This window comes from Oryzias latipes, chromosome 17 (genome assembly GCF_053564925.1).
Source record: "Oryzias latipes strain Hd-rR chromosome 17, Olatipes_Hd-rR_3.1".
Lineage (NCBI taxonomy): Eukaryota > Metazoa > Chordata > Actinopteri > Beloniformes > Adrianichthyidae > Oryzias > Oryzias latipes.
The window spans coordinates 2006761-2032014 of NC_136253.1; the positions used below are offsets into that span (position 1 = coordinate 2006761).

At 39.3% G+C, this 25254-nt stretch overlaps 1 protein-coding gene across 35 annotated transcripts in view; it reads left to right on the plus strand.

Annotated features, from left to right (window-relative positions):
- pard3ab (par-3 family cell polarity regulator alpha, b) overlaps positions 1-25254 on the plus strand; it is a 363970-nt gene that overhangs the window by 179818 nt on the left and 158898 nt on the right. For 29 of the 35 annotated variants that reach the window (XR_013650782.1, XM_078935589.1, XM_078935591.1 and 26 more), the window contains 2 exons: positions 956-1084; positions 4537-4572. Coding sequence is in view for 34 of the 35 variants with exons in the window: in XM_078935589.1 (XP_078791715.1) it covers positions 956-1084; positions 4537-4572 (165 nt within the window). In the remaining variant the exon portion in view is untranslated. The remainder of the gene's footprint in view (positions 1-955; positions 1085-4536; positions 4573-25254) is intronic. The other 6 variants (XM_011485958.4, XM_011485959.4, XM_078935602.1 and 3 more) reach the window with 1 other exon arrangement.

A 25254-nucleotide genomic window follows, 5' to 3' on the forward strand; every position in this document is an offset into this window, starting at 1 on the left:
TGCTTCACATGTGGTGGAAACCTTTGGTTTAGGATGAACAACACACCAGGCCTGCCAAAAACATGTTAATCATCTTTTCTGCTGAAATTAAAGCCAATTCATTTCAGGTAGCTGTTCTGATGTGATGAAGAAAAATGTCCTGAAATCAAAAAGCTTTGGGAGTTTCATCATTCACGTTCTGCAGAATATTTACATGAAAAATTGTTCTCTTAAAACCATTTTTCATCTTGGAAAACTTTGATTTTGTTCTGAAGGTAAAAACTCATTGTCCAAGTAATTAGCTTAAAAAATAAACACATTTATTAAAAAATAAAAGTTTAAACTGTATGCACTTTGTTTTGCTGCACAACATCTCCCACAACTTCCATGTTTAGCATGGAATTAGAACAACAGAAAAAAAAAAAAATTTGTGCATTTTTTTATGGGAGCTTTAAATAAAAAAAAAACACTTCCTCTTTGAAAAAGACAGTTCTTTATCGTGATAGCTTCAATTAAAAAAAGTGCTCCATGTTTGAAGAAGCTTTAAAAACAAAAGCACTTTATTATAATAGTTTTTATTCCAAAATTGTATTTTTGTTTGAAGCAGCTTTGAAAAACAAAGCACTTTAAATTGATGGCTTTAACTCGAAAAGCACTTCCTGTTTGAAGCAACTTTAAAAAACAATTGGCGTTTCAGTAATTGTGGTTTCACGTATTCGCAGATGTTTCTTAGTCACATGACTCCTCCGCTTCATCACACAAGCTTAGATAACTCCAGATGCTTGTATGAGACATTTGCGTCTGAGGAAGGTGCTGCGGGGATTTCTGAGGAAGGGGGGCGGAGATGAGGAGCTCGATGGCCCATCAGGCTCCAAGAGCTGGTTCCACTGGTTCCTGAATTGCTATTACTGAAGTTTTTACCCCTACATCACTCTCACCCTACGGTCGTTTCACCATTTGTTCATGTTTTGCTCAGGTGAACGGAGTGGATCTGAATGGGCGGACTCAGGAAGAGGTGGTGGCATTACTCAGGGCCACACCCATGGGTGGAGCTGTGGGATTGCTGGTTCTACGCCAAGAGGATGCCTTCCTCCCCCGGGAAGTGGTATGTTTGTCGGCCTCCCCTCGTCGTTCTTCCATTGTAACTCACTCAGCATCCTGACTCCAGACTCACTCAAATGCTTGCGTATCGGCTGTGTGTCACAAGTGCTGTTAATCCCCACTCTGAGCATGCAGATTGAAAGTCTGACTCTGTCAGAAGACATCTGTGGAGCTCAGTCTTTTTCCTCTCACTCCATCTTCATTCATTCTTTATCTGCCCCCCTCCCATCCTCCCTCTGTGAGGCAACGTTTCCCTGCCTCCTCACCGGGTCTGTTTTACCTTCTAGCTGTCTGGATGGATTGATGGATGTGAGTTGAACAGACAGATGCGGGGCAGGTAGCAGCCAGAAAGGGAAAAGAAACACTCTTGAATACCAATCAGGGACCCCCTACCCCCACATTGCATCATTCACACAGGGACACAAATTGGATATAGCTGCTGTCACAAAGTCTGGGCAGTTGCCACTCAAGACATCTATGCTAGTGGATGCTAATTTAGTCGCTGCATTTGGTGTCTGCTTTCTGTCCTCGGGGTCATGATTTTGCATGTCTTTTGGGATTCAAATGGAACACTCTGCAAGATTAAGAAGCTCATCGTAACGGGCACCAGAAGCACTTTTGTTTCCTTACATGAAAGAAGAGGAAACGGTGGAGGCTGTTGGCACGTTTGAAATCATGCCGGTCTTTACTCCACAGCAGCACTCAATGATTCTCTGCTATCTGCTCAGGTCCACTAGCTGGATTTACCTTATTGAGTACTAACGTGATTTACAGCAGCCAGCAGCACTAAACCCCGCCCCCTTCCTGTCATGACAATGGTTCTTCCCTGTCCAGTCATGAGGCGTCAGAGACACAAACATAAATTTGGCACCAAATAGCTGAATTTGAATTTGAATGGAATGTTTTTGTCATCAAGGAGAAGCAGGGCGTTTTCTCAGACTGACTTTGTTGTTCGATGATGAGATGGTTTATGACTCAAGACACAAGAACAAAAGAAATCTTGATTTTACACAAAGTTATTCCAACAAAACCTGTTTGATACTATAAAAGGACAAGCCCACCATCAGAGGGACCATATGTTTGACTTTAAAAAGGAATTAAACATGTCCATATTTTTAATGCTTTGGACCTGACGCAGGCAAATACAATAAAATTGTAGCAGCTGTTAGATTACTGCTACAGGAACACAATATCATTTTATTATAGATATTAAGCTATGTGGTTATTTGGTTATTCCATCATATTAGATATTTTTGCAATTTGTAAAAAAGAAAATGTCATTCAATTTTCATCATTTGATATAATTTGATATTTTCTGTTGCATGCAAATAACCTCTTTCATATTCAAGCTGTTTTTTTATTTTGTTTTGTTTTTTTCCAAAGTGAATTAAGCTTTTAGTTAAAAAATCTGATAAAATTACATAAGCCGGTTTAGCTCGTGCTGGTTTGTGGCGCCTTCCGTCTGTGAAACCAGGGTTCGACTCCGGGCTGCTCCCTGTTCCCTTCTCTACCCCTGTGCCGGTTCCAAGCCCGGTTTGAGAAGGTTGCGTCAGGAAGGGCATCCGGCGTAAAACATTGCCAAATTTACCATGCGACTCGTTCGCTGTGGCGACCCCTGATGGGAGAAGCCGAAAGAGGAAGAAGAAATATCAATAAAATAATAAAACATATTAATATTTTGGTAAAATTTGTTACATCATTTATTAAAGTCCAACTCCAATCATCTTTTGATCTATTTTCCAAATGGTCCCGGTGGTATTTTAATCATAGTTATGCCGTTTTTAGCCCAAATCCAAAAACGTGTTGTTTATAGGACCTAGTTTCTGCAGTAGTTCTTGCCTGGGAGTTGTGGGTTGGACTGTTAGTGCAAAACGTCCCCTTTCTCGTTCTCCTTCTCCATCAGCCATCTGTGGACACGCTCTCCCACTAACTTACATCCCCTCAAACACCCAATGTGACCTGAAAAGCAGTATTGCAGTTATCTAGCTGTACAGTCAGTGTGGTGGAGTAGGAGGGTGTGGCCCAGCCAGCATCTTTCTTAGTCACAAATACCATCTTTTTCGAATGACTTTTTTTCCTTTGCTCCTGATTAACCACAATTTGAACAAAGAAATAATCGAAATGGAATTTTAAGATACATTTTTCTTTATGTATATATCCTTTATCATAAGAAAAATGCAACAAGAACCAAGCAAGAAAACAAGACAAAAACACAATTTTGGCGCTAATAAAAGTAGGGATGGGTGATATATCGATTGCTACTATTGGTATTGGCCGATATTTGCATAATTTGAGTTTATTGCTATTGATACTTACAAATCTACTGATAATGTTTTGACTGTTTTCAGATACGCTTTATTTTTGAAATGTATATTTGTTCCTAATAGTTTCTTGGCACTGGGAAGCTTATGTTTATAGTCATAGCCAGCAATTGACTGTTTTCAGGTATTTTTTTATTTTTTATGTGGATAGATGTTGTTTCTCATAGATCCCTGGCAATTGGAAAGCTTATTGTTTTACAGTTACAGTATGTCCAATACTTATGAATGGTATTACTGTCTTCACGTATATTTTCAAAGTTTAAAGTAATACTTTTTCCTTTGAGATCTATTGTTCTATGTTGAAAAGTTCAAATACGATGTGATAGCACAACAAAAGAAAAGTTGTGCATTTCTAATGAAGGAACAAAGAAAAAAGAAACTGTGTTAGTCTAGACACTTAAATACCGGGATCGGCAAATATTGGCAATCGCCTATAATTGCAGAGAAAATATCTGTAATCGGTATTGGCCTGAAAAAATGATTTACCATGCCTAAAAAAAGGTCATTCATTCATTCATTGGGCTGCACGGTGGCGCAGTGGTTAGCGCTCTTGCTTCACAGCAAGAAGGCCCCCGGTTCAAGTTCCGGCTGGTGGACATGAAAAACAACATCAATGGGGGACCTTTCTGTGTGGAGTTTGCATGTTCTCCCCGTGCATGCGTGGGTTTTCTCCGGGATCTCCGGCTTCCTCCCACCGTCCAAAAACATGCTACATAGGTTGATTGGAAACTCTAAATTGTCCATAGGTGTGAGTGTGAGAGTGAATGGATGTGTGATTGAGGATATTCTATCCTGTGACAGACTGGCGACCAGTCCAGGTTATCCCTTGCCTACGCCCAAGTGGCCGGGATAGGCTCCGGCAACCCCGTGACCCCGAAAGGGAATAAACGGTTAAGAAGATGAATGAATAAAAAAAGGTCAAATTCTGACAAAAAAAAAACAGAACTGTCCAAACTGGATCTGTCCATTTACCAGCTTACAATCATCATTTAGAGTCCTGCATGTCCATTTGTTCATCACATTGCTTCATGTCATCAATTTTCTCATCCTGAGTGACATAATTGTATAGTTTTTAGTTTTTATTTTTACTATTTCTGACAGCTGTTGGTTCTTTTGTTCCCCCTTCATCCTCTAGAGTGCTGAGCCCCAGATCCAACACTCCAATGATTTGGTAAGACTACACCCCAACACTTGCCTGCAACTAAAACCTCTTCCAGAAAGCAGGGCTGCGTCTAACTACCCTACTTTTTGGTTTATTTAGCTTTTTTTTTTTTTGTTGCTATAACAAACCATATAACCCAGCTGAAATAACAGAAAGTTGTGGTTAATGGAAAAGTCCAAGCTCAAGTAGCTCAAAGTGCAAGTCATTAGTGCTGCATGTGAGTCAGGAACGCTAACTTTCCTTTCCTAACAAATCTCAACTTCTTAAATGATCAGTGTGGAAGCGTACATCACCACTCTCTGCAGAGCTGCATGTGTCACAGAATCACATGGGATTCTGCTCGCACAGAAAATGTCATCAGTCTTCCCTTCCTGCTGCAGACTCATGTGTGGTGAATAACAAATAGTTCATTTGGACAAATTCTGCTCCAACTGAAGCACTTGTTATCCACGATGACGCCTGTGTCAGCGTCAGTGGTTGCAGGCTCTCAGACATGATCTGAGCGTTCCTCATCACACATTACCCTGGACGCTTCTCCATTCAGTTGCCTGTTAAAAGCTCTTTTTTTTATTACAGTTATTAAAAAGCTTTTAGGAACTCCATAACTTTCCCTTTAAATATCAAACCTGAGTTGTAATTTAACAACAGTAAATTTCTCCTCCTCACATTTGGCTGTACCTTCTTGTTAGATCTGGATGAATGCGTGTAATTGGTTACGTTCTAGGTGGTACATTAGCCGTGTAATTGGCCAGTTAATTTGACTGGCAGTTGTGTCTGCCAGCTGTGCGAACGATTGTCGTCTTACAGAAACGTTATGGCGGGATGTTGATGGTTATGGCAAAGGCAGCTGCCACATTTCAGTGGCATGTTTGGACAAGATGACATATTTGTGTCTGCATGAGCATTTAAGGAAGTACAGTAAAGCTGCAGCTTCCTCTGTTCGCACACCATTACCACATTTTCAGTGTGTTTGTTTCCATGATCTGACAGTAAATTCAGTTAAGATGTTTCCTGTTATGTTTTGTCCAACGTCAGTACTTCCATGTTTTTAAACAGTCAGTTCTGAATTGCGTCTAATTTTATGTCTAATATGCTTAAGGCAGTGCTTCTCAATTATTTTTTGCCAGGCCCCCCCTAGGAAAAGAAAATGTTTCGCGCCCCCCCTGACCCCCCCCCCATAACCCCCCCCCCACACACACACACACAGACACACTCGCGCGGTGACAATACATCAGGTCAGTATCTATAAAATTTGTATACCTAAAATTGTATCTTTTAACACTAACAAAAGAAAAAAGCAAAATAAATCCACTTTCAACAAATATTAACTTTATTTAGCCACAGAAACCCTGTTCTAGTCTAAAACAGAAAAGAAGCTGAAAGTACCTGAAATAAAAAAAATCTGTCATTCCTTATTTAAACTAGAAACATTTTGACCAACTGAACCATTTGATGCTGAAAAAAATAATTCAATCAATAAATAATATTAAATCTAAATTGATCTGAAACATTAACACAGCAGCACCAATATATTTAACGTTTTTAGTCTGAAGAAATAGGTAAAAACGTGCTGATTTTTTTTTTCTAAATGACGGATTGTTTATTTCTGATCTCATAAAAGTGCAGCTGTTTTCCTGCATTACCTGCTGTCTTTCTGTCTGTCTGACACCAACTAAACCACAGGCAGACAAAGAAAACATGGATGGAAAATAAAGACACGTCATCAAAATGTCTACAATAGTTCATAAAGAATGACATTGTTAGCATGAGCTTAGGAATCTAAGGGCAGCGGTGATCTTGGGCAACAGGCAGCGGTAGCAGTGGTCCGCGTGCCCCGATTCCCCTGGCAGACAGGGCCCACACCACCCCTCCCCTTTCGTTCTCACTCGCGCAGCCGCGGACAGACAGAACAGACAATAGGAACCGAATAGTGGACCAGATTATTTTCCAAGCACTGAGCCGCTGTCACCGCTGCCCCCACGTTAAATTTGCGCACCGGACAAACCTGTGCCTAAAACCGCCACCACCGCGCGCCCCCCCTGGCATCGCTTCGTGCCCCCCCCTGGGGGCGCGCCCCACTATTTGAGAAGCACTGGCTTAAGGTAAAGTCTCACAATGATGGTGAAGAATTGGAATCATTAATCAAATAACAATTGTTATTTGTGTTTGCTTTTTTTTTTAGCAAGATCAACATTTTCTTTCATGTTTTATTGTAAAGGAGATTTTTGCTGCAAAATCTAAATTATATGGGACCAAAGTGAAAAACAAAAATGTCATAAACAGACGTATGGCTGGATTAACCTCAGTAATAGCAAATATTTAAATATATTGCATCAACTAATATTAGTATTTCACATGGCCGTATAGGAATACTGTTCCTTTTTTTTCTTTGTTGATTACATTTAACATCATTTTAATGTAATCTCAATCAGATCTACTTCTGGACTTTGATTTATCAAAACCTTTTGGAATAAGTTTATTTCAAGTAATCAAAACAAAAATAAGACAAACAATCAAGGAAATACATATTTATACATAAATATATCAAACCTATTAAGCTATTTAGCAATGGCTTATCACACATCCACATCTATATGTAAATGATGTCATTAATCTTAATCATAAGTTAAACATATTTGCACTTATACATACTGTGCATGACCCATTGAATCTATTAATACAATTTATTTATACAATCCCGCTCCTTTATGCCTATGTTTATGATTGATCACTTAAATGGGACCATAAGTCTATATTCAAGATTCAAGATTCACACACAGTATTTGCGGCGAAATACACAGTTGAGACGAGATGTTTGTCCTCACCAGTATGAAAGAAAAGAATGAAATAGAATAAAAGCAAAATAAAATAGCAATCAACTAGAATATTTAGGCTTTTCAGAGGTTTGGATCCTTTTTCAGGTACTCTTAAGACCACAAACAGACAGACAACCTTCCTCTGTACCTAAGGACCGCTGGTTCCACCAAATATTTCAAGTTTTCCAGGTCAAAGCAACCCCAGACCAGCACACTACCACCACCATGTTTGACTGCAGTTGAAGCAAAGTCACCTGGTTTTAGCTGTGAATATATGAAATTAAATACAAATATAATACCAATAAAAGTCCTTTAACACAAAAAAACAAAAATCACTTTGCAAAAAATAAAAACCTATTAAAAATAGGTAAAAATGTATTTTTATTTTGAACCGCCCTGGAGCTTTGAATATGTTGCACACTGTAATAAAAAGCAATATGTCAGTAGAAAACAAAATTTCCAAGATTGTGCATTACATAAAACTTAACTGTACTAATAGCCAATATGTGGCTAATATGGCCACATGGACACGAGCCAGTTAGATTAAACAAATGCACTGCAGCATCTCTTTCTCTCCATTTTGTCTTTCCCCATCCCTTTCCTTCCTGCCGTCCAAACAGCAGACCTAGGAGAGGATCTTTTCTCTTATCCTTTTCCCGTAACGCCAACCACCATAATGGATCCAGCTCCTTTCTGATGTTTATCAGCTGTCTGGCACCTCATGTTAAACATCTCTGCCAATAATAACAGCAACACAGTAGTGGTCAGGCTCAGTCTGTAACAGCTTTGATGGACCTCAGTCTCTTGAGGAGAAGCTTAGATTTTAAGTGCTAAGGCAGAGGTTGATTTATTATTATTCTTTTCAGAAAACTTTGAATTATGTTTACGGTTTGGTTTCAGTTATTAAGAGTCCAGAGTTTTATTAGCATTAATGTAAATCATCAAGAGGCTAATAATTGTCAGAGTTGAGGAGGAGACTAAACATTCATACGTGGACCACTTGACTGCTCTTAAACCAGTGTTTAGTACCCCATATCTCTGTTATTTATGAAAATTGACAGAATTGAGGGCGAGGGCAGAGTTTGGAGCTGCCATTTTGGAAACTGGAACAGTCCTGTGAAAGGAAGCTCAAAAAATCCAAAAATCTGAAGCTAAGATGGCTCTTGATTAATAAAAGTGCTCCACTGACCCTTAAAGGATGCAATCTTTTGTTTTACACAAATATTTATGGCAACCAAAACTCTGGTTTTCTGTGACTCTGACAAAGACGGAAGACGTCTGTGAAAAGTCCAGGTATGTGAAAAAACACAACCGATAACAGAAGAACCTAAGAAGTCAACAGCTAAGCTACGTTCACATTGAATGCAATTCATCTGAATAAATCCATGATTTGAGTGTTGCCCGCAAACCTGTACGATGTTGTCGGAGTTCAAATATTGGAACTTCTGTGAAGAATTTGCATCACGTCAACCAATCAGGGACTCTGCTTCGACCCGTGACTTTTTGAAGACATGCTCAGTGGGTGGAGTCCAAAACCAACATGGACGAGAATCTGATCATTCTCCTCCTGAAATGTAAGATATTTTTCTTATTTGTATGGAGACAACACTAAATAAATCCTTTTCCATTCTCTGGCTGATTAGGGACACCAAGTCATCAAACTGGGCCACAAAGAGACGAAAGTACTGCTGAAAGCGTCCGTCCGTCATTCAAACACAGCTCCTGCAGTAGATGGTGAAGCTCAGCGTACTGGGAGAGTCTCTGAATGATCAAACATGGAGACGTAATTACAAACCCCTTTGTAGAGCTCTTTAAAAAAATAAACTTCATAATAGTAATAATCTTCATAATAATCTCTCAACATCATTCATGTCTTCCATGCAATGGTATATGAGAAATATGAGTCAATACTTCTTGTAGTGATCAGGCTAAAAACGTTGACGGTATCTCCTCCTACATGCTTAAGAAGCGTCAAGTTTATAAACACATTTTTGGGTAAACATTTAGCAGCGGATTTAACATGCATCAAAACAGTTGCCCTTAGCAACGCGAGTAAGCAACCGCCTTTAAAGAAGTCTGTGTGAACGCGGGCTTTCACGCTTAAAACTCTCAAGGTTACCGTATGCATTTCTACGACTGTTTTCAGCCTTGGCGTATAAATCACGTGGTTATTGAACACATGGTGAAAGTTAAACCAGGTCGAAGTTTGACCAATCAGGGACTCTGATTTGGTAGTGACATATGGATCGTGTCCCTTTTCATTCACTAAAGTGCCAACCATTTGAAAATTGATCACAGAGGAGAAATTGATTGAGGTTTGTGCCCGGCCAGAATTATATGACACAGGGTCTTATATCAGGTCATATATCAGAATGAAGCTGTGAAAGAAAAAGCCGGAAGCAACATTCACAACATTTGCAACGCTTTGACGTTTCGCACTAAATGTCTTCTAGCTGTAGGTGGCGGACATGCGCTTTTCTCTTCCTGCTTGTCCAATGTGAAAGCCATGCGCTAAATGCGTTTTTCAGAAGGAGCGTCACATGCTCTATGTGAACGAAGCTTTAAAATGTTAGACACCTCATAATATTTGGCTGAGTAAACTTCATCATCAACCGTAGCTGTTGCCTCTGATTGAGCCCCTCCCCCCACTGTATCCTGTGACAACCGAGAGAACCCACTGGCTGATGGAGGAGACTTCTGTTCGATATCTGGAGCTCAGGCCATCGTGCTGTCGGCGGAAAACAGCTCCACAGGCTAATGAGAAGCTTTGGGTGATTGCACAAACGGACTGGGAGTCATTTTTACAATCCATTGCATTTGCAATCATCTTGAAAAAAACACTCGGTTGGGGTTTTTTCTGTCTCTTTGTTGTTGTCTGCTTCTGTTTTCACTGCATCTCTTTCCTTCATTTCCTCTCTAACCCCCACATAGTCTGACAAACACACTTTAGAAAGGCGTTTAAAACAAATCTGCCCCTCTACACCTGCCTTCTGCAGTAACGCTGATCAAAAGCGTCATTTCTGCACGCCCGCCTGATAGTTCTGTAATGGGCTCATAACCTGAACATTCAGCTCCATTGTTTAGGCCATTAGCCACACGGGTTATGGAAAATGAATGCAGTGCCGGGGTGGAGAGCCATCAACATGAGTGCAGCAGCAGCTCTGTGCCAAGATGCTTTCCATCACACCTGCAAGCTTCCTTGTCTCTCTACACACAAAGCCATTACAAACACAGTAACCTGTTAACACTCTGCAGTGTAATGATGGATATCTCAAATGGGCTGATATACAGTATAATGTAATGCAGCATTAAAATACATAAACATTATGCATTCCAAATGACATGCAGGACCTTCAGAGGTCTGAAACAGTGGAGGATACGCAGCATAAACACTTTTCTCACTAGCTGTGTCTTAGATGACAGAACTGTTGAATCAATCTACCATTTGAGTGCACACTGCAACAAGGTCACTGTGGAAATGACATGATGCAGGTGTAAAGTCACCTAACAAGGTTCCTACACAAAACTGTCTGAGAGGTAATGCAAATGGAAAAATCAAGGAGAATCTTGATTTAAGCTAAAAAGGATTTACCTGCAGGTTTGCTCAATATTCAAAAATAACAATAATAATTTCTTAAGCCTTTCAGAGTAAACTATATCCACATATATGATAATCTTTTAATGAAATAGGAGTTATTTTCACAGCTCATTCTCCTACACGGTAGTAAGACAACTCGATCTCTGAGGCTCCAGCTTTGGCTCTGTGTGGGTGCTGTTAAAAAAGATTCAAATTCACTTCTTGGCTTAAAGTCTTCTTTATTCCAACGCCATCAACAACGTCTTCACTTCCCCTCCCTTTTTCCCTTTCACAATAAGAGCACATATGTGCAACTACCATAAAACAAGTAAAGACATATTTATTTAACAGTTCCTGTATTTATAACTTAACAGGTGCCATGCATTTCATGACGTTAACCTACAGCCTTTTGCATTTTGCCTATGAAAACAAAGAACATCTGAACGTTTGCAGATGGATGTGCATATTGTAAAGCCAGTGTTTTGCTGATAACCGCTAGCTCAGTGAAGTAAGTTGGTGTCTGTTCGCCATGGCAGCGCAGACTCGACTTGAATACGTATGAATTTAAAAAACCCACTTGTTTTCGTGGATTGGGAGGGGCTGGTGTTCAGAGTGTAGGTTTATAGAGGAATGCTCAAAAATGTGTGAATGAAGTAAAATACCACTTAAGAATTGTTTTTTGTGAGGACTGAACATTAAAATACATGTAAAAGCTAAAAATAAGTCAATTTTGGATGGAACTGTTTTAACCCAACAGCCCTCTAAAATGCAAATTCATCAAATAAAATACTTCCTGGATCTAGGTCTGTTTGACATCTGTTAGATCAAGATCCATGGAAGATGAATGGAGGTGTTTGTGTAGAGCAGAGCTTTTCAACCTTTTCTGAGCCAAGGCACACTTTATCCTTGACAAAAATCCTGCGGCACACCAGCATCCAAAAATTAAAAAAGGAGAAACTCATTAATCTGTATAGAGTCCCTCCACAGACTCACGTGCATTTTTGTGATAATTGTGGCAGAAAAAGCTGGAAGTTGCAGCTGTTTTTTCTAAAAGTTGTAATAAAAGTTAAGTTAGTTTTTTCTGTAATAATTTTCAACTAAATTATTTGAAATTTTACCCTGATAAGTGTTTTTTCCGTCCAATTTATTGTACTTTCTGAACATTGATTAATTTTTTCAATGTTGGTGCAAAGGCAACTGTTATTTTTTAACAATTATATGATCACAATATGTTTGATAGCATTTATACAAAAAAACTAACATTGTATTTCTGTTATCTGTAGCTACACAAAAAGTGAACAAGTTGAAGTTTTATTAGTTTTTCTTTTGTCTGAATCAAAGATGAAGTCTTTGAAAACTTTAACAAAAATGTTTTTTTTTCTTTTTAGATTAAATTGTTTGAATTTAGTTTAATTGTGTCTGTTGGCCACTTCACCTTAATCCTGTTTCTTAAATGTCGTTATTACTTCTACTTAAATTTAACATCTAAAATAATCCAGACGTTATTAGAAAAGTGTTTCAGTTAGAAAGCTGACTTAGACCAAACTCTGGGATGTTTGGCTGTTAAGAAACACAAACCTTGAAGGAGAACTAAACTGTTGACCTCTGATTTCATCAAGAAGATTTCAAAACTGGTAGATGTGTTTGTTGTGGTTTCAAGACGTTCATCAGGGAAGACTCATTGTAGCGCAGAGATGCTGTCACTTTACCACAATGCATCATGGGAAAATGTAGTGTTAAAACTACATCTCCCATGCGCTGATGGCGACTGAAGTCAGGTTTATTGCTCCCTTAGTTTACTTAACATATCAGAATAATGTCAAGCTTATTTTATTCATTCTAGACATTTTTTATTCCATGTCTTTCCTTTCTATCTGATAAGTAATGTTGATGATCTTGTTTATTTAGTTTTTATATCTGATGGGAAGCTGTGCGCAAAAGACAGAATGAGGCATGAAAACAACTGAGCTTTTTATGATATTAACATAAACAATATAGATCATTTGTTTTATAAATTCATGTATATAATTTTGTGAGGATTTTTGCTGTTGGTGTTGTGGAAAATTTCTTTTAAAACACAATTGGAAAAACAAAAAGCACTTTATGAAATCATCTCATGTGATATTTGCTTTAGTTCTTTATGTTTTATTTAATACTTGAAAATGTTTAATTCACAAGGTAATTGCAAGACAGACCTGCGCTCCCCCTAAGTTTCAGGTGTCCCTCTCTAAAACCCTCCACGGACCCAGACAACCCTCACCCTGACCAAAGCTTTAATGCAGATGCATCACAGGGAAATGTCTCTTAGTTTCTATGTGGAACATTACTGAAACAAGCGTGGAGATATAAAAAAGAATTTTCTTAAAATTCGAATGTTACTACCACCCTATGACGTCATCATTAGTTGGCATTGAGTTACATTAGCGCGTAGCTGGCAGTGCTCAAAAAATCAAAAGTCATGCAAAACTTAATGCTTACATTTATAATGTAAACTTCTGTTCTTCAGAGTGCACCTGCGTAAAGAAATGAGTTTCTCTTCCCTGGCACAGAGCCACACGAATAACCCTTCTGGCGGAGGGATATGTGTAAAGCTATGTAGTTCTTTTTTTGTTTTTTCCTCTTTTTTATTTTTTAGTTGAAATAAACCAAATCCAAATGTTATAGGTTTGTCAGGAGGTTGTTATCTGAGTTGGAGAACTTTTTTGTCACCTACCTTCAGGTGTGTCAGAAGGTTTGATGCTGCTCCTGCGTTTGTGTGGAAATGTCATGACATGAGTCAGTCAGAGGAGCTGCGTTTCCCCTAAAACGGGCTTAATTAAAGCGATGTTTCTAGCTGTCACCTGTACCACACGCTCTCACACCCGTGCTGGGCTCCTCACACGCTCTCACTCCCAATATAGAGCTGCAAAGACTGCAGGGAGCCTTGTCTGCATGGCTCACCCAGGAGTGCACAGGCGACACAACGTACACAAACACGCTTTAGCTAAATGTTGTGCATATATTAGGCCTGCACAATATACCGCAAATTTATCGTTATCGCGAAATCAAGCTGTACAATATGCATACCGCAAAAGACGGCAAAAATCGCAATAAATGATTACCTTAAATGTGCTAAAACAAACTCATGGCAGCTTGAAATATTGAACAAATGAAATAAATCCCTTTAAGCATTTAACCAATCAGAAGGACCCGTTTACGTTTTTGATCAATCAGATGAGCCCTTTTATGTTTGATGTTTGCCTCCTACGTCGACAAGGGTCATTTGGAGTATAATTTTTAAACTGTTGCAGTGAAATGGAAATGATGTTTTTGTTTTTTTTGCTATTTGTTTATATACCGCAATTTATATCGTTATCGCAATATTAATTACCAATATCGCATATCGCGAGTTTTCCTCATATCGTGCAGCCCTAGCATATATGTTATAATTGTACACAAGCCATAGTCTTGGGAGCAGCTGCTGGTGTAATTGCTCTGAGTTAGATCAGGCTATGAATGATTTTTGGACAGTAAACGTGGGTTTGCATCATTTTGTGGGTGCAGAGGCACTTGTGTATTTACTCACCCACACACCTGAGGGCCATCTTTAACTGTCTCTCTTCCTCGGTCGCTCCTCTTCCTCCATGCTGTGCCGGTTTCAGCCTTGTCAATCAAACAGGTATTTTATATTCATGGCCTATCAGCATGCAGCTGCATCAGAACGAGTGTGAGAGGAGGATGAGCGCTACAAGCTGGGAGTGGAGGGGGAGGAACAAGATGGGGTAGCTGAAAAAGTCGACAAAATTGTATTTTTTTTTTAACACATTCTTGTAGCATTTTTCTGATGGTCAATAAGACATAAAGACAATTAGGATTAAACCTTTATTTTGAGTATGTATTTATTTTTATTTTTATTGTTGTGAATCAGGAGCAGTCAAAAACATTCAGTTGAAAAAAGCTTGTAGTTATGTCAAATCCACACTGGACGGGCCACACGCTCCCTGCTCTGTTCGATTCCGATGCATCCACTTGTAGACTAGATCCATCTATGTCTTTGTTTTCTATGTCTGAGCTGGAATCTGGCTGGATAACTCCTGTATTGCTCGCCATTATTATTGGGTGATGGGAAGTCGGGGCGGGGTTCCTCCATGCCAACAGTCCTGCCCTCACCTCAGAGGTGAATTACTGATGAACTCCTGCCGCTCTACAGAAAGTATATCCTGAAATAGGTTTTTTTATTTTGCCCAAAAGTTGCATAATCCTAATTAAAGGACTACTGGGAACGCTTTGACAATAGATCAAATGATGATTGGAGTGGGACTTTGATTTGAGAGGTGATTTGTAGCATGTGCACAGGTGTGCAATGGGGAGGTAGTCCTAGCAGAAATATGCTCAGATCCATGCTACAGTAGGCAGCCAACAATGGTCTCCATGCTTGACTTGCTTTGACCATTTCCACCCTTTACTGCATCTTTTTCAGCAGCTCTCCATTCTTTCTTTAGCAGTCATCACCTTTTTCTGTCATCCTGTCTTTTTCTAAAAAAACATCCTTATGTTTTTGGTTCCAAAATGTGCAGAATGACAAAACGTATGTGTGTACAAGACCCTGACGTTTAATACAATTACACACAAAAAGAACTTTGATAAGTCCATAAAAAATACTTTCAATTACATTATAATTTAGGCTACTTTGCAGCAGCAAGCAGACCTGGCTGTGGCTCCTAATTGATTTTATGCTAGCACATGCAGAATGTTAAATTAACTTACACAGCAAATAAAATAAAATAAAATGCCATAAAGACAGTGGCTATTCCCACGTAATTTTCTAAATAAGTATGGCCAGTGTTGAACAACTAAATGGTTCCTGAGCGCGGCTGTTTCTGCAGTTCATCACTCCTCCAGGGGATGGATCAAATGCATTTTACTCACCTAGGTGTGTGACCACTAATGGTACTTTACCTTAAAGTTTAATTTGAAATATGTGCAGCCAACAACAATATACAACTTACAATAAGTGCGGGCAATGCAGCAATTTGCCATCTTCTTTTCTCCCGAATTTGAGCTTGTGCACGCTGGGTGGGCAGATCATGGAGCTTGCCCTTGTGCTCTTGGGCGTTCTGACATTACAACAGCTCCGTAATTTAAACAGAACCTCTTTGCAACAGTTTGATTAATAGGGATTTAAAAGGAGAAATACTTAGAAATGCAAAAATGAAATGATTTCTTATTACATTTGTTCTCCTTCATAGGAAGAATGCCACACATACATATTAAAAACACAGGGAAAAACAAAGGGAACTTTAACATTTAAATGGAGCACTTTTCTGAAGTAACTTGAAAAATCAGGTAAAAATGGTGCAACTATCAACTAAAAAATAGTCAATTATTAACTAATAGAAGCAGGAGATAATCAGCCATCTGAGAAAGTTTGGTGACTGTTTACATGGCCAAAAGTAATCGGAAAGAACGCCTATCGGAAGAAAAATGCATCATGTAAACCCGCTGTTAGGAATAGTCTGCTCCGATCAGACTCATTCTGATCAAGATGTCTTTCCAATCGGGATAGGTGGGTTATGTCGGTTGTTGATCCGATCGTTGTTCATGTAAACGGTTCATTCCGATCATGTGTCATTACTGCCCTGGTTTAACGTCATGCATAGGCGGTGTTTCGCTCCAGAGAAAGCTTTGGAGCTCAAACGGGACCGACCAGCTGCTCCGCGCGACTGAACCGTGTCTGTGAAGAGAGCAGCCGGAGGGATAGCTTTGTGTTTGCGGACAGGGCGTGGTGCTTTGGTACGGGTGCGCTCCGGGGGACAGGCTTCCGTCCCGCCGCTCTGGGTTAGCGGCTGCCGGACTCAGGAGAACCATGTCTCGATTCTAGTTGTGGTAAATGTTTTTTTTTAATGCTTTGCACTGAGAGCTTTAGAAACTAACAATATTTTGCAAAAAAACAACAATCTTATCTTTTCTCTTCTTTGTCTAAGCAGTTTTAAAGCAGAATTGATCATAATTTACTTGGGCTAAAGTCCAAAGCCTTTGCAGACAACATTTCATTTAATACCTTTAAAAAACTTAATATCTTTCCAAACATAAATGAAAACGTGGCTGGCATTTTCACCAATTGTTTACCCAAACTTTAGATGGCGAGCCCCGCAAATTATTGCTACGGTTGAAAAGAAATAAATTGAATTGTAGAGACAAATGGGATGGAAACAAGTGTCCTTGAAACCAAAGCAAGAATATTAGGGTTATAGAAGAGAGGTGGCACAAAAAAGAGCAAATGAGGCGAGAGATGTATTTGAAAAAAAGTGGAGTATTAAAGCAGTTGTGTAAAAGAAAAGGTGAAAGGCTGTGAAGAAAAGGAGGGAGGGATATCAGACAGACTTGTAGTCAGGAAAGTGGCAGCGTCTGTCTTCTTTAGTGTTCTACTTGGATTCACCTCTTTCATTCACTTCTGTTTTCTCCGTCCGTCACTTTCACACTTTCTCAATCTTTTCACTCTTTTCTTTTCATCTTCTAGTCTTTGCCTGCAGAATTTTTTACTATCTTTTTCTTTATGTAGTTCTTCTCTGTGCACCATTCTTGCATTTGTTCCATTCACTGCCCTTTTTCTTCTTTGGTTCATTTTTTCATAGTTTGAAAACTTGTAACCCTTGTTCTATCCTAGGCACTTTACCATTAGGAGTTGGGTCATCTAGACCCACTAGACAGTGCTCTGAACCTTTTTTCTTCAATGATTTGTGATCTTCACTGGTGTCCATGGATTACATGAAATCTTTCCACCTTTATCCACCTTTGTCCTGGTAGGAATAACACGTCAATGGAAGGGGGGGGGGGGGGGTCATCTAAGATAGCACAAGGGTTAAAAATCTTAAAGAACCTTAAGTTTATTACTCTTAAATTTTTACTAATTTTGGATTTTTCATGAATCTTTCTTTTAAACAGTACAGTAAATGAAGCATCATGGGAAAGTGGTTTGTAAAACCAACTTGTTCCAGATAAGCAGGCGTGTCATCAGTAACTAAGGCAATGATATCTTAAGGTGGAGGAGGACAGCAGCATCTGTTACCAGTGTTGCCTAAGTAATAGCTTTTACTAAAGGAGGGTTGGTTTCATTTACTGATCTCTCACAAATTCCTAACCCAAATCATGAAACTACACTTATGGTGAAGTTCAGTCCTGGATGGCTGGTGCACTGATGGTTTTTCAGAAATCTCCACCTTAACTTCTGCAGTTGACCTGAAAAAGGTTTGTTTTGGTAATAAGACGCTGCAGAGACAACTTGCAAACAAGCAGGACACTGACCCTGACTACTCCACCTGGGGGGTATTCCAGGAACCATGTTTAAACTAGCCTGACTTTAACCCTGAACTCTGGCTGAAATCCGCCTGGACTTGCTTATTCTGGGTATGTCGGTTCCAAAAGACCGGATAGGAGTTAGCGTAATTACGCGTGACTTGGTAACCCTGGGTTAATGCACGTGCACAGCAGGTACAAGAGACATTCTCTATGGATCACCGATTTCCAGAGTCTCCATGGAAACGCACAGAGAAAAAAAGAGAGCGTTATACTTCAGTGAGACGGATTCGGAGATTTAAATTACGGCGTATAAAGATTATACGACCATCAAAAAATTAAAATGGCTGCATCATCAAAAGAAAGAGTTTCTGCTTGGAGAAAAAGAACAGACAAAGAAAACACAACAGTTTCTATCTCATTTCTATTTTCATTGTGACGCATAAAAATAAAAAAAACGCCCCTCTCACCCTCCGCGGGTGGTTTCTCCTCCAAGCTGGGGTCCTCTACCAGAGGCCTGGGAGCTTGAGGGTCATTCGCAGTGTTTTAGCTGTTCCTAGCACTGCGCTTTTCTGGACTGAGAGGTCTGAGGTCTTTCCAGGTATCTGTTGTAGCCACTCCTCCAGCGTGGGGGTTACTGCCCCGAGTGCTCCAATTACCACAGGCACCACAGCTACAGCCTACACCTGGGGTCTTGCGTGGTAGATCTGAGCACCTTACCTGGGTAGCTCGGTTGGTTAAAATAATCTTAGCCAGTTTCTCATTTTGACTGTTTGATTCAATTCAGTTTTATTTATATAGCCCAATATTGCAACACAGTTGTCTCAACGGACTTCAATAATTGTACAAAAAAAAACATGAAATCCATTATAAACTATAATAGCTGATTGCTAACCTAAACAGACTCTTCTTCTCAGTAAGAAAAAAACTCCTAAAAAATGGATACACGGAAGAAAAAAGGATTGTCCACATGAAGGATTGTTCCTTTCCCATGGCAGGACAGGCAGGCGACGTACCATGACTGTTAAAGAACTTTTTAAAGTGACAATTACAGTTGCATAGAAAACATATGTTTGCTTGTTACTCTAGCATAAATCCTTTAAATTTTTGCCCGCTTATTTAAACCCAAGATCAAACTGTCCAAGTGAATAAAGAAAAATAACATAAAACTGAGCTAGAAAGAACATGTATTATAATGTAACATTTTATATAAATAGGCTGCACACAGCCTTGCATCCAACTGATGGTTTGATGACAACATTTTCTCTGCACACACACATAAGACCTGCAAACACTGAGTAAATACAACAGCAGCTACACATAAATAATATGGAATCAACTAAAAATACATATATATTTTAAGAAATTAAAAACTTTTATGCTCTCGCTGGCCACATAAAGTGACATGGCGGGCCACATTTGGCCCCTGGGACTTGAGTTTGACACATGTGGTATAGCAGATGGGCTTCATCCAGATGGAACTTGGGGACAGTTGTGAGTGCGAGAAGGTCCATGGCCAAGGACAGGAGCACAGATTGGAATCTAGAATCACTCCCGCTCCCCTGGAGGGGAGTGGGAAAGAGGGACAACACATGAATTGCACTGCAGCAAACAGAGGCATGAGAATAGAGGAGAGGAGTAAATGAGAAAGAGGACAGAATCCTGATGCACCATACTTCCCCCAGTCTCCAGTAGACTCGCTCGTGCTCCTGAAACCTGGCTGTGGACCTTGTCTTTGGCTCGTCATTGCACCGTTACCTGACCGTGCACCTCATCTCTGCTCCTGCTCCTACCCCACACTTGGCTGTGGATCCTGCCTCTGGCTCATCTGGATGGAGCCCATCTGCTGGACTATCTAAACATGTAGTTGTAGAGTTAGATAAGCTAATTCTTCTCTTAGAGTTCTGGTACATCGCCTGTCCGTCCTGGAGGAGGATCCCTCCTTCATGTGGACATTGCTGAGGTATTTTTTTTTTCCCAGAATCAGTTTTTTTAGGAGTTTTTCATTACAGAGAAGGAGGGTCTAAGGGCAGGGATGCCCAGTTTAGTTTAGTCTGTTTGGTTTAGTTTAGTCATTAGTTATTGAATTTGTGAAAGAACACCTTTGTGTTCTTTATGATATCATCTTTACTATACAATTACTGGTATGAAGCCCAATGAGATGACTATTGTTATAACAGTGGGCCATATAAATAAATTGAATTGAATCTAACTTCTAGCAGCCTACTAGCTACTAATTGTGATTGTTATTGAAATTTGATTCAAACTTGTTTATTGTAAGTTGCATGCACAATGGTAAATGGCGTATACTTGTATAGCGCCTTTCTTCCTACAAGGACAAAGCGCTTTACAGTCACAGACCCATTCACCCAGTCACACACACATTCACTCACACATTCACACACTGGCACAATGGCACATAAAGCAGGTGGTAATAACAATAACAATAGAAAATTTATATTAACTAATTGGTACCTGTTAGATAAACAGGATTCAAACATTGGATGGCAGATGCTCTGATCGCTATGAGTTAAAAATAACCAAGGTTCAGTTTTCAATAAGCTTTGGTATTAACTATTGAAAAAAAAGAACTATTTGGAATTGTTAAAGATACTCAGAACATCCCAGAAGTGGTAAATTGGTTTTTACTCTGTTTGAAGTTTGACAGCCCTTTTCTTGGAGGTTACTCTTTTACCTTTTTGTGCAGCATTCCATGCAGGCATTGCGACGCAGCTCATGCTTGTTTGTCCTTTGTCTTATTTTGCTTACCTTCTTCTGTTTCCTGCTTTTCCTTCCTCCTCCATCCTTGTCTCGCCCTCTTCCTCTCCCTCCCTCCGTCCTTCTTTCTCCCTCCTCTGTTCCAGCCCATAGTAATTCCATCATTCTCCCAGCAAACAAAGGGAGCTAATGACATGCTGACACCGAGCCTGATGATTGAATTCATTAGGCGTGCACCATAATTGCGTGCACTCACCCATCTATTCAGATGACAGCTGTCAAATAACAGAGAGAGCGAAGGAGAGAATATCTTTTTATTGCTGGATTGGAATACAGAAGGAGAATGAATATGGAAAAAGAGGGGGAGAGGCACCTGTTGTAGAGGTAAATGAGTACTAAGCATGCCAATTAGGTTGCTGTGTTTGTTAAGGGCTGGTGGAAAACTTCACTGCTTGTTTCAGACACCGATAGCAATAATTTGCTTCATATATCTATATTTTTTTACATTTAAATTGATTCTTAACCAAGTTATTTCTACACAGACACACATAGTAGTCAAATTAAAATGAGTCTTAGATGAAAGAGTTTTTTTTGCTTGTTGATATTTTGGACAAAGAGACTTCTATTCATGCAGAACTGCAAATTTCTTACAGGTATAACTGACAAGAAAGGTTTTCCCTGTCGTATTTGCAGAAATATTGTGGTAAATGACACTGCACTAAATGCAGATGCATAAGACCAAACAATCGCTGCTCCCAGAGAAACCTAAAACTCTGCCACGTCCAGTTGTGCCACACTGTGGAACACATTGTCTGAGAAGCTCCAGTCTGAGAAATTGTTAATTGATGCTGGCTAGACTGTAGGAGTCAACTATACTCAGTGGGATTGAAAGTAAGCGGCCGACCAATGTGCAAACCAGAAAAGTTGATACATCAAGTTTCTTCAGGCTACAGACTAGCTTTAATGTCAGAAAAAGTTTTTTTTCTAGTTAAACAACATTTAGGTAAAAATCAAGCCTTTTTGTGAGGATATTTGCTATTTTTAGTTTAGATATAAAAAGGTATCATCATTTATTAAATGTTTTTTATGATACTTTTCGTGGCTTTAGGGAAAGATGTGTTGTCGTTAAAGACCCTCTATGATCATCTTTTTGTCTCTTTTCAAAGCATTCCCAGTGGTCTTTGAATTATGATAATGCCATCTTTAGCAACAAATCATTTTCCAGGAAACAGTTTCTACAGAGCAGCAGTAGTTGATCAGAAAATCCCCTCTGAGTTTTGGGCAGGACCGTTGGCGTGGAGCAAGCCCACCCCCCTTCCCCTCCCCGTTGCAGGGAACTTGTTGCCCGCCCCAGCGTATGTTAATTGATTGATTGATTGATTGATTGATTCCAAGCATTGTGGTCAAAGCAATAAAGATTGATCAAACTCATTACAGAAATGATGAAATGCATAGAAAAAAAACAAACAAACAACAACGCTTAAATCACATTTTCTTAATTAAATATAGTGATCATTAACTACAGACATGCTGAGCTTGATTTATTACTTGAAAAGGAGCGGGAAGAATCAAGTTTATATAATCCCACCCCCACTGGGTTCATTCATTTTATAGTTTTACAGTTTTTGTAATCCAGTTCTGATTCAATAGATTCGTTACAAAATCCAGTGTCTATTTAATGATTAATTATCTTCAGAAAACATTCATTCATGATTTCAGTAAACAGTAACCGTAATCATTGATTATCATAAGAATACATTATCACATTAAATTAGTAATTATTGCTACACATTGCAGATCAAGTAAAGACAATCAACAGCTTATTGATTTTAATGTAAAGCATTTAAGTAATTTCAGTCATCTTTCTTTGTCACAAATAAACAGTATTTTTTTTCATCTGCTCCTGATTCACAATTTGAATAAAGAAATTCTGAGAAATGCAATTTTAAGCTTAAGCTTTCTCTGTATGTCCTCCATCATCAGGAAAACGGCACAAGAAGATGTTCAAAACACCAAAAACACCACTTTCATTGGATTGGGTTTTTAAATTGTGTTAAAGATGATGCAGCTAATTTATTTGAATAAAAATCCAACCTTAATTAAAGCTACAAGTAGCATTTAGCGGGCCCGAGCACGTGCCACCGCCTGGCACGAGCGACCGCCCCGTGAGCAACGCCCTGCTCGAGCCATTCTCGTCGTTTTTTCTTGTCCATTCTGGAGCTCCAAGCTAATGTTAATATGACAGCAGCCTGTGGGGGGGGGGGGGGGGGGGGGACTATAATCTGTTGCCTTAAAGGACAAAGACTTTTGCATATAGCATGAAAAAAATTCTTAAATCTAAGCCTCGTTTAGACCTGCTCATTTTCTCATCAAGTAGAAGAAGGTTTTTATCAGATTAAGAAACAAGCAATGATGATAATTGCTATCACTGTCCCTAAGGATGAGAACAATAGAACTCATTCAATTTTCACTACAATGTCTAGATGAGTGTCAGCTATGTCTGATAACTTGGCCAATTAGCTGGACCGGGATCTTGCAAAGTGCAGGTGGTTAACGTCCAGTGTGATGAGTCTGTGGACGGCAACAGTTCAGCATAGCTTTTGGTTTCCACAAGAGAAGAATTCCTGACACATCTGCCCTAACAGACAACTACAAGAGGAATTGAAATGTATAACACGGTGAAGGAGTTTTTGTATAGAAAAAGGTACCATTAGAAAAGCTGGTAGCCATACCTGCAGACGGGGCTCCTGCTATGATTGACCGACAAACAGGTTTCATCACTCACTGTAAAGCTGACCAAGACTTTCCAAAATGTCTGCATTACTGCTGCTTCTTTCACCAGTAGGCCTTATGTGCAGAAGTGATTGGCTCTGGACATATAATGACTCCTATTGTGAAAATCATAAAAAACCTCAGCTGCAAAGCAAAACAGAACAGGATTTTTAAGGTGCTATTGGTGGAGATATCTGCTGAATATGGTGAATCTGAACTTGTATTCTTGACTGACATTACTGGAAAACTAAACCACTTGATCTGCGAGCTGCAAGACATTGGCAAAACTATATTTTTTTATTGACCAGCCTGCCTGAGCCAGTGTTTTTCTTGTGGGGATCTTTTCTGCCAGGGCTTGCCAGCTTGGTCAGTGGATGTTGCTGCAGTTGTCTCCCTTGCTGGGACAGCTGGAGTTAAACATAGCAGCCTCACGGCTGTGAAGTGGACCCCGTTGCTGTCCCAGTCTGGATGGGCACTGTGGTGATGTTCCAATGTTCAGGCTGGCTCCTGGTATGAAGAGATTCCCAAGTACCATTTCCTAACCGCAGAGCCAAGGATGTGTTTACATGTTTAGGTCAAAAATGTGATGAACAGCTTCATGTTGTCTATTGATGTAAGTTTAAACCTAAACATGTTTCCCTGTTACTAATCCAGTTGATATGGTTCTCCACCTGTGTCTAGGTGATAGAAAAGCATTTTTTTATATTTAGAGCTCCAAGCAAACAAACAGTTGTCTATATAAGAGCTTTTACAATTGTGGACTTTTAGCAGGTCTCTGAATACATGTGACCAATGTATGGTGGATTTTCACAGTTTTTGTGTAAAACTGAAGGTGACAGAGACTTTGGAGAAGTGGCTACATTGCTCTGGACTTCTTTGTTTCATCCACAGAAGAGTAAAATATGTGATTGATTTGAAAAGCTGCTGAAAAATGTATCTGTTTAAAATTGCAATTTCTAATTTGGGTTTTACATTGTGTGTTCCATTTTTTGTGATTGTATTAGAAAGATTTGTTATTTATTTGGTGTTTAAAGGTGGTACATAATGTATATACACAATCTTCTTAGAGACATTTGCTATATGTTGTGTTTGTTGTCGTTGTAGTTTAATTTCTTTGGATGTATTGAAAGGAAATGAAAAGAAGTTGCAGCATTGATTAAAAAAGCATAAAAGAGACATTTACTGTCTGATGTTACATCTGTAGGAGTGTACTGAGACTGGGTTTTGTTTTGGAGCACATTCATATATTTTGTTTGTAAAAAAAAAAAGATAAAATATAAAGTTAATTGTATTTTGGATGAATAAAAAAGCAATGATTAGTGCTAAGGATGTATAAAAGACAAACAAAACAAAGGAAATTGCTGTATTTTAGTGTTGAACTAGGCTTTCTAACTATTCTACTTTCTGTCTGCCACTCCTGGCTAATTTACATGTGAGCACACAGCCGGGGGGGGGGGGGCTAACTCCACTCCTGCAGCAGGGGAGACTGATGAAAAGCTTGAGGATGTAAGATTGAATAAATAAAATCCTAGA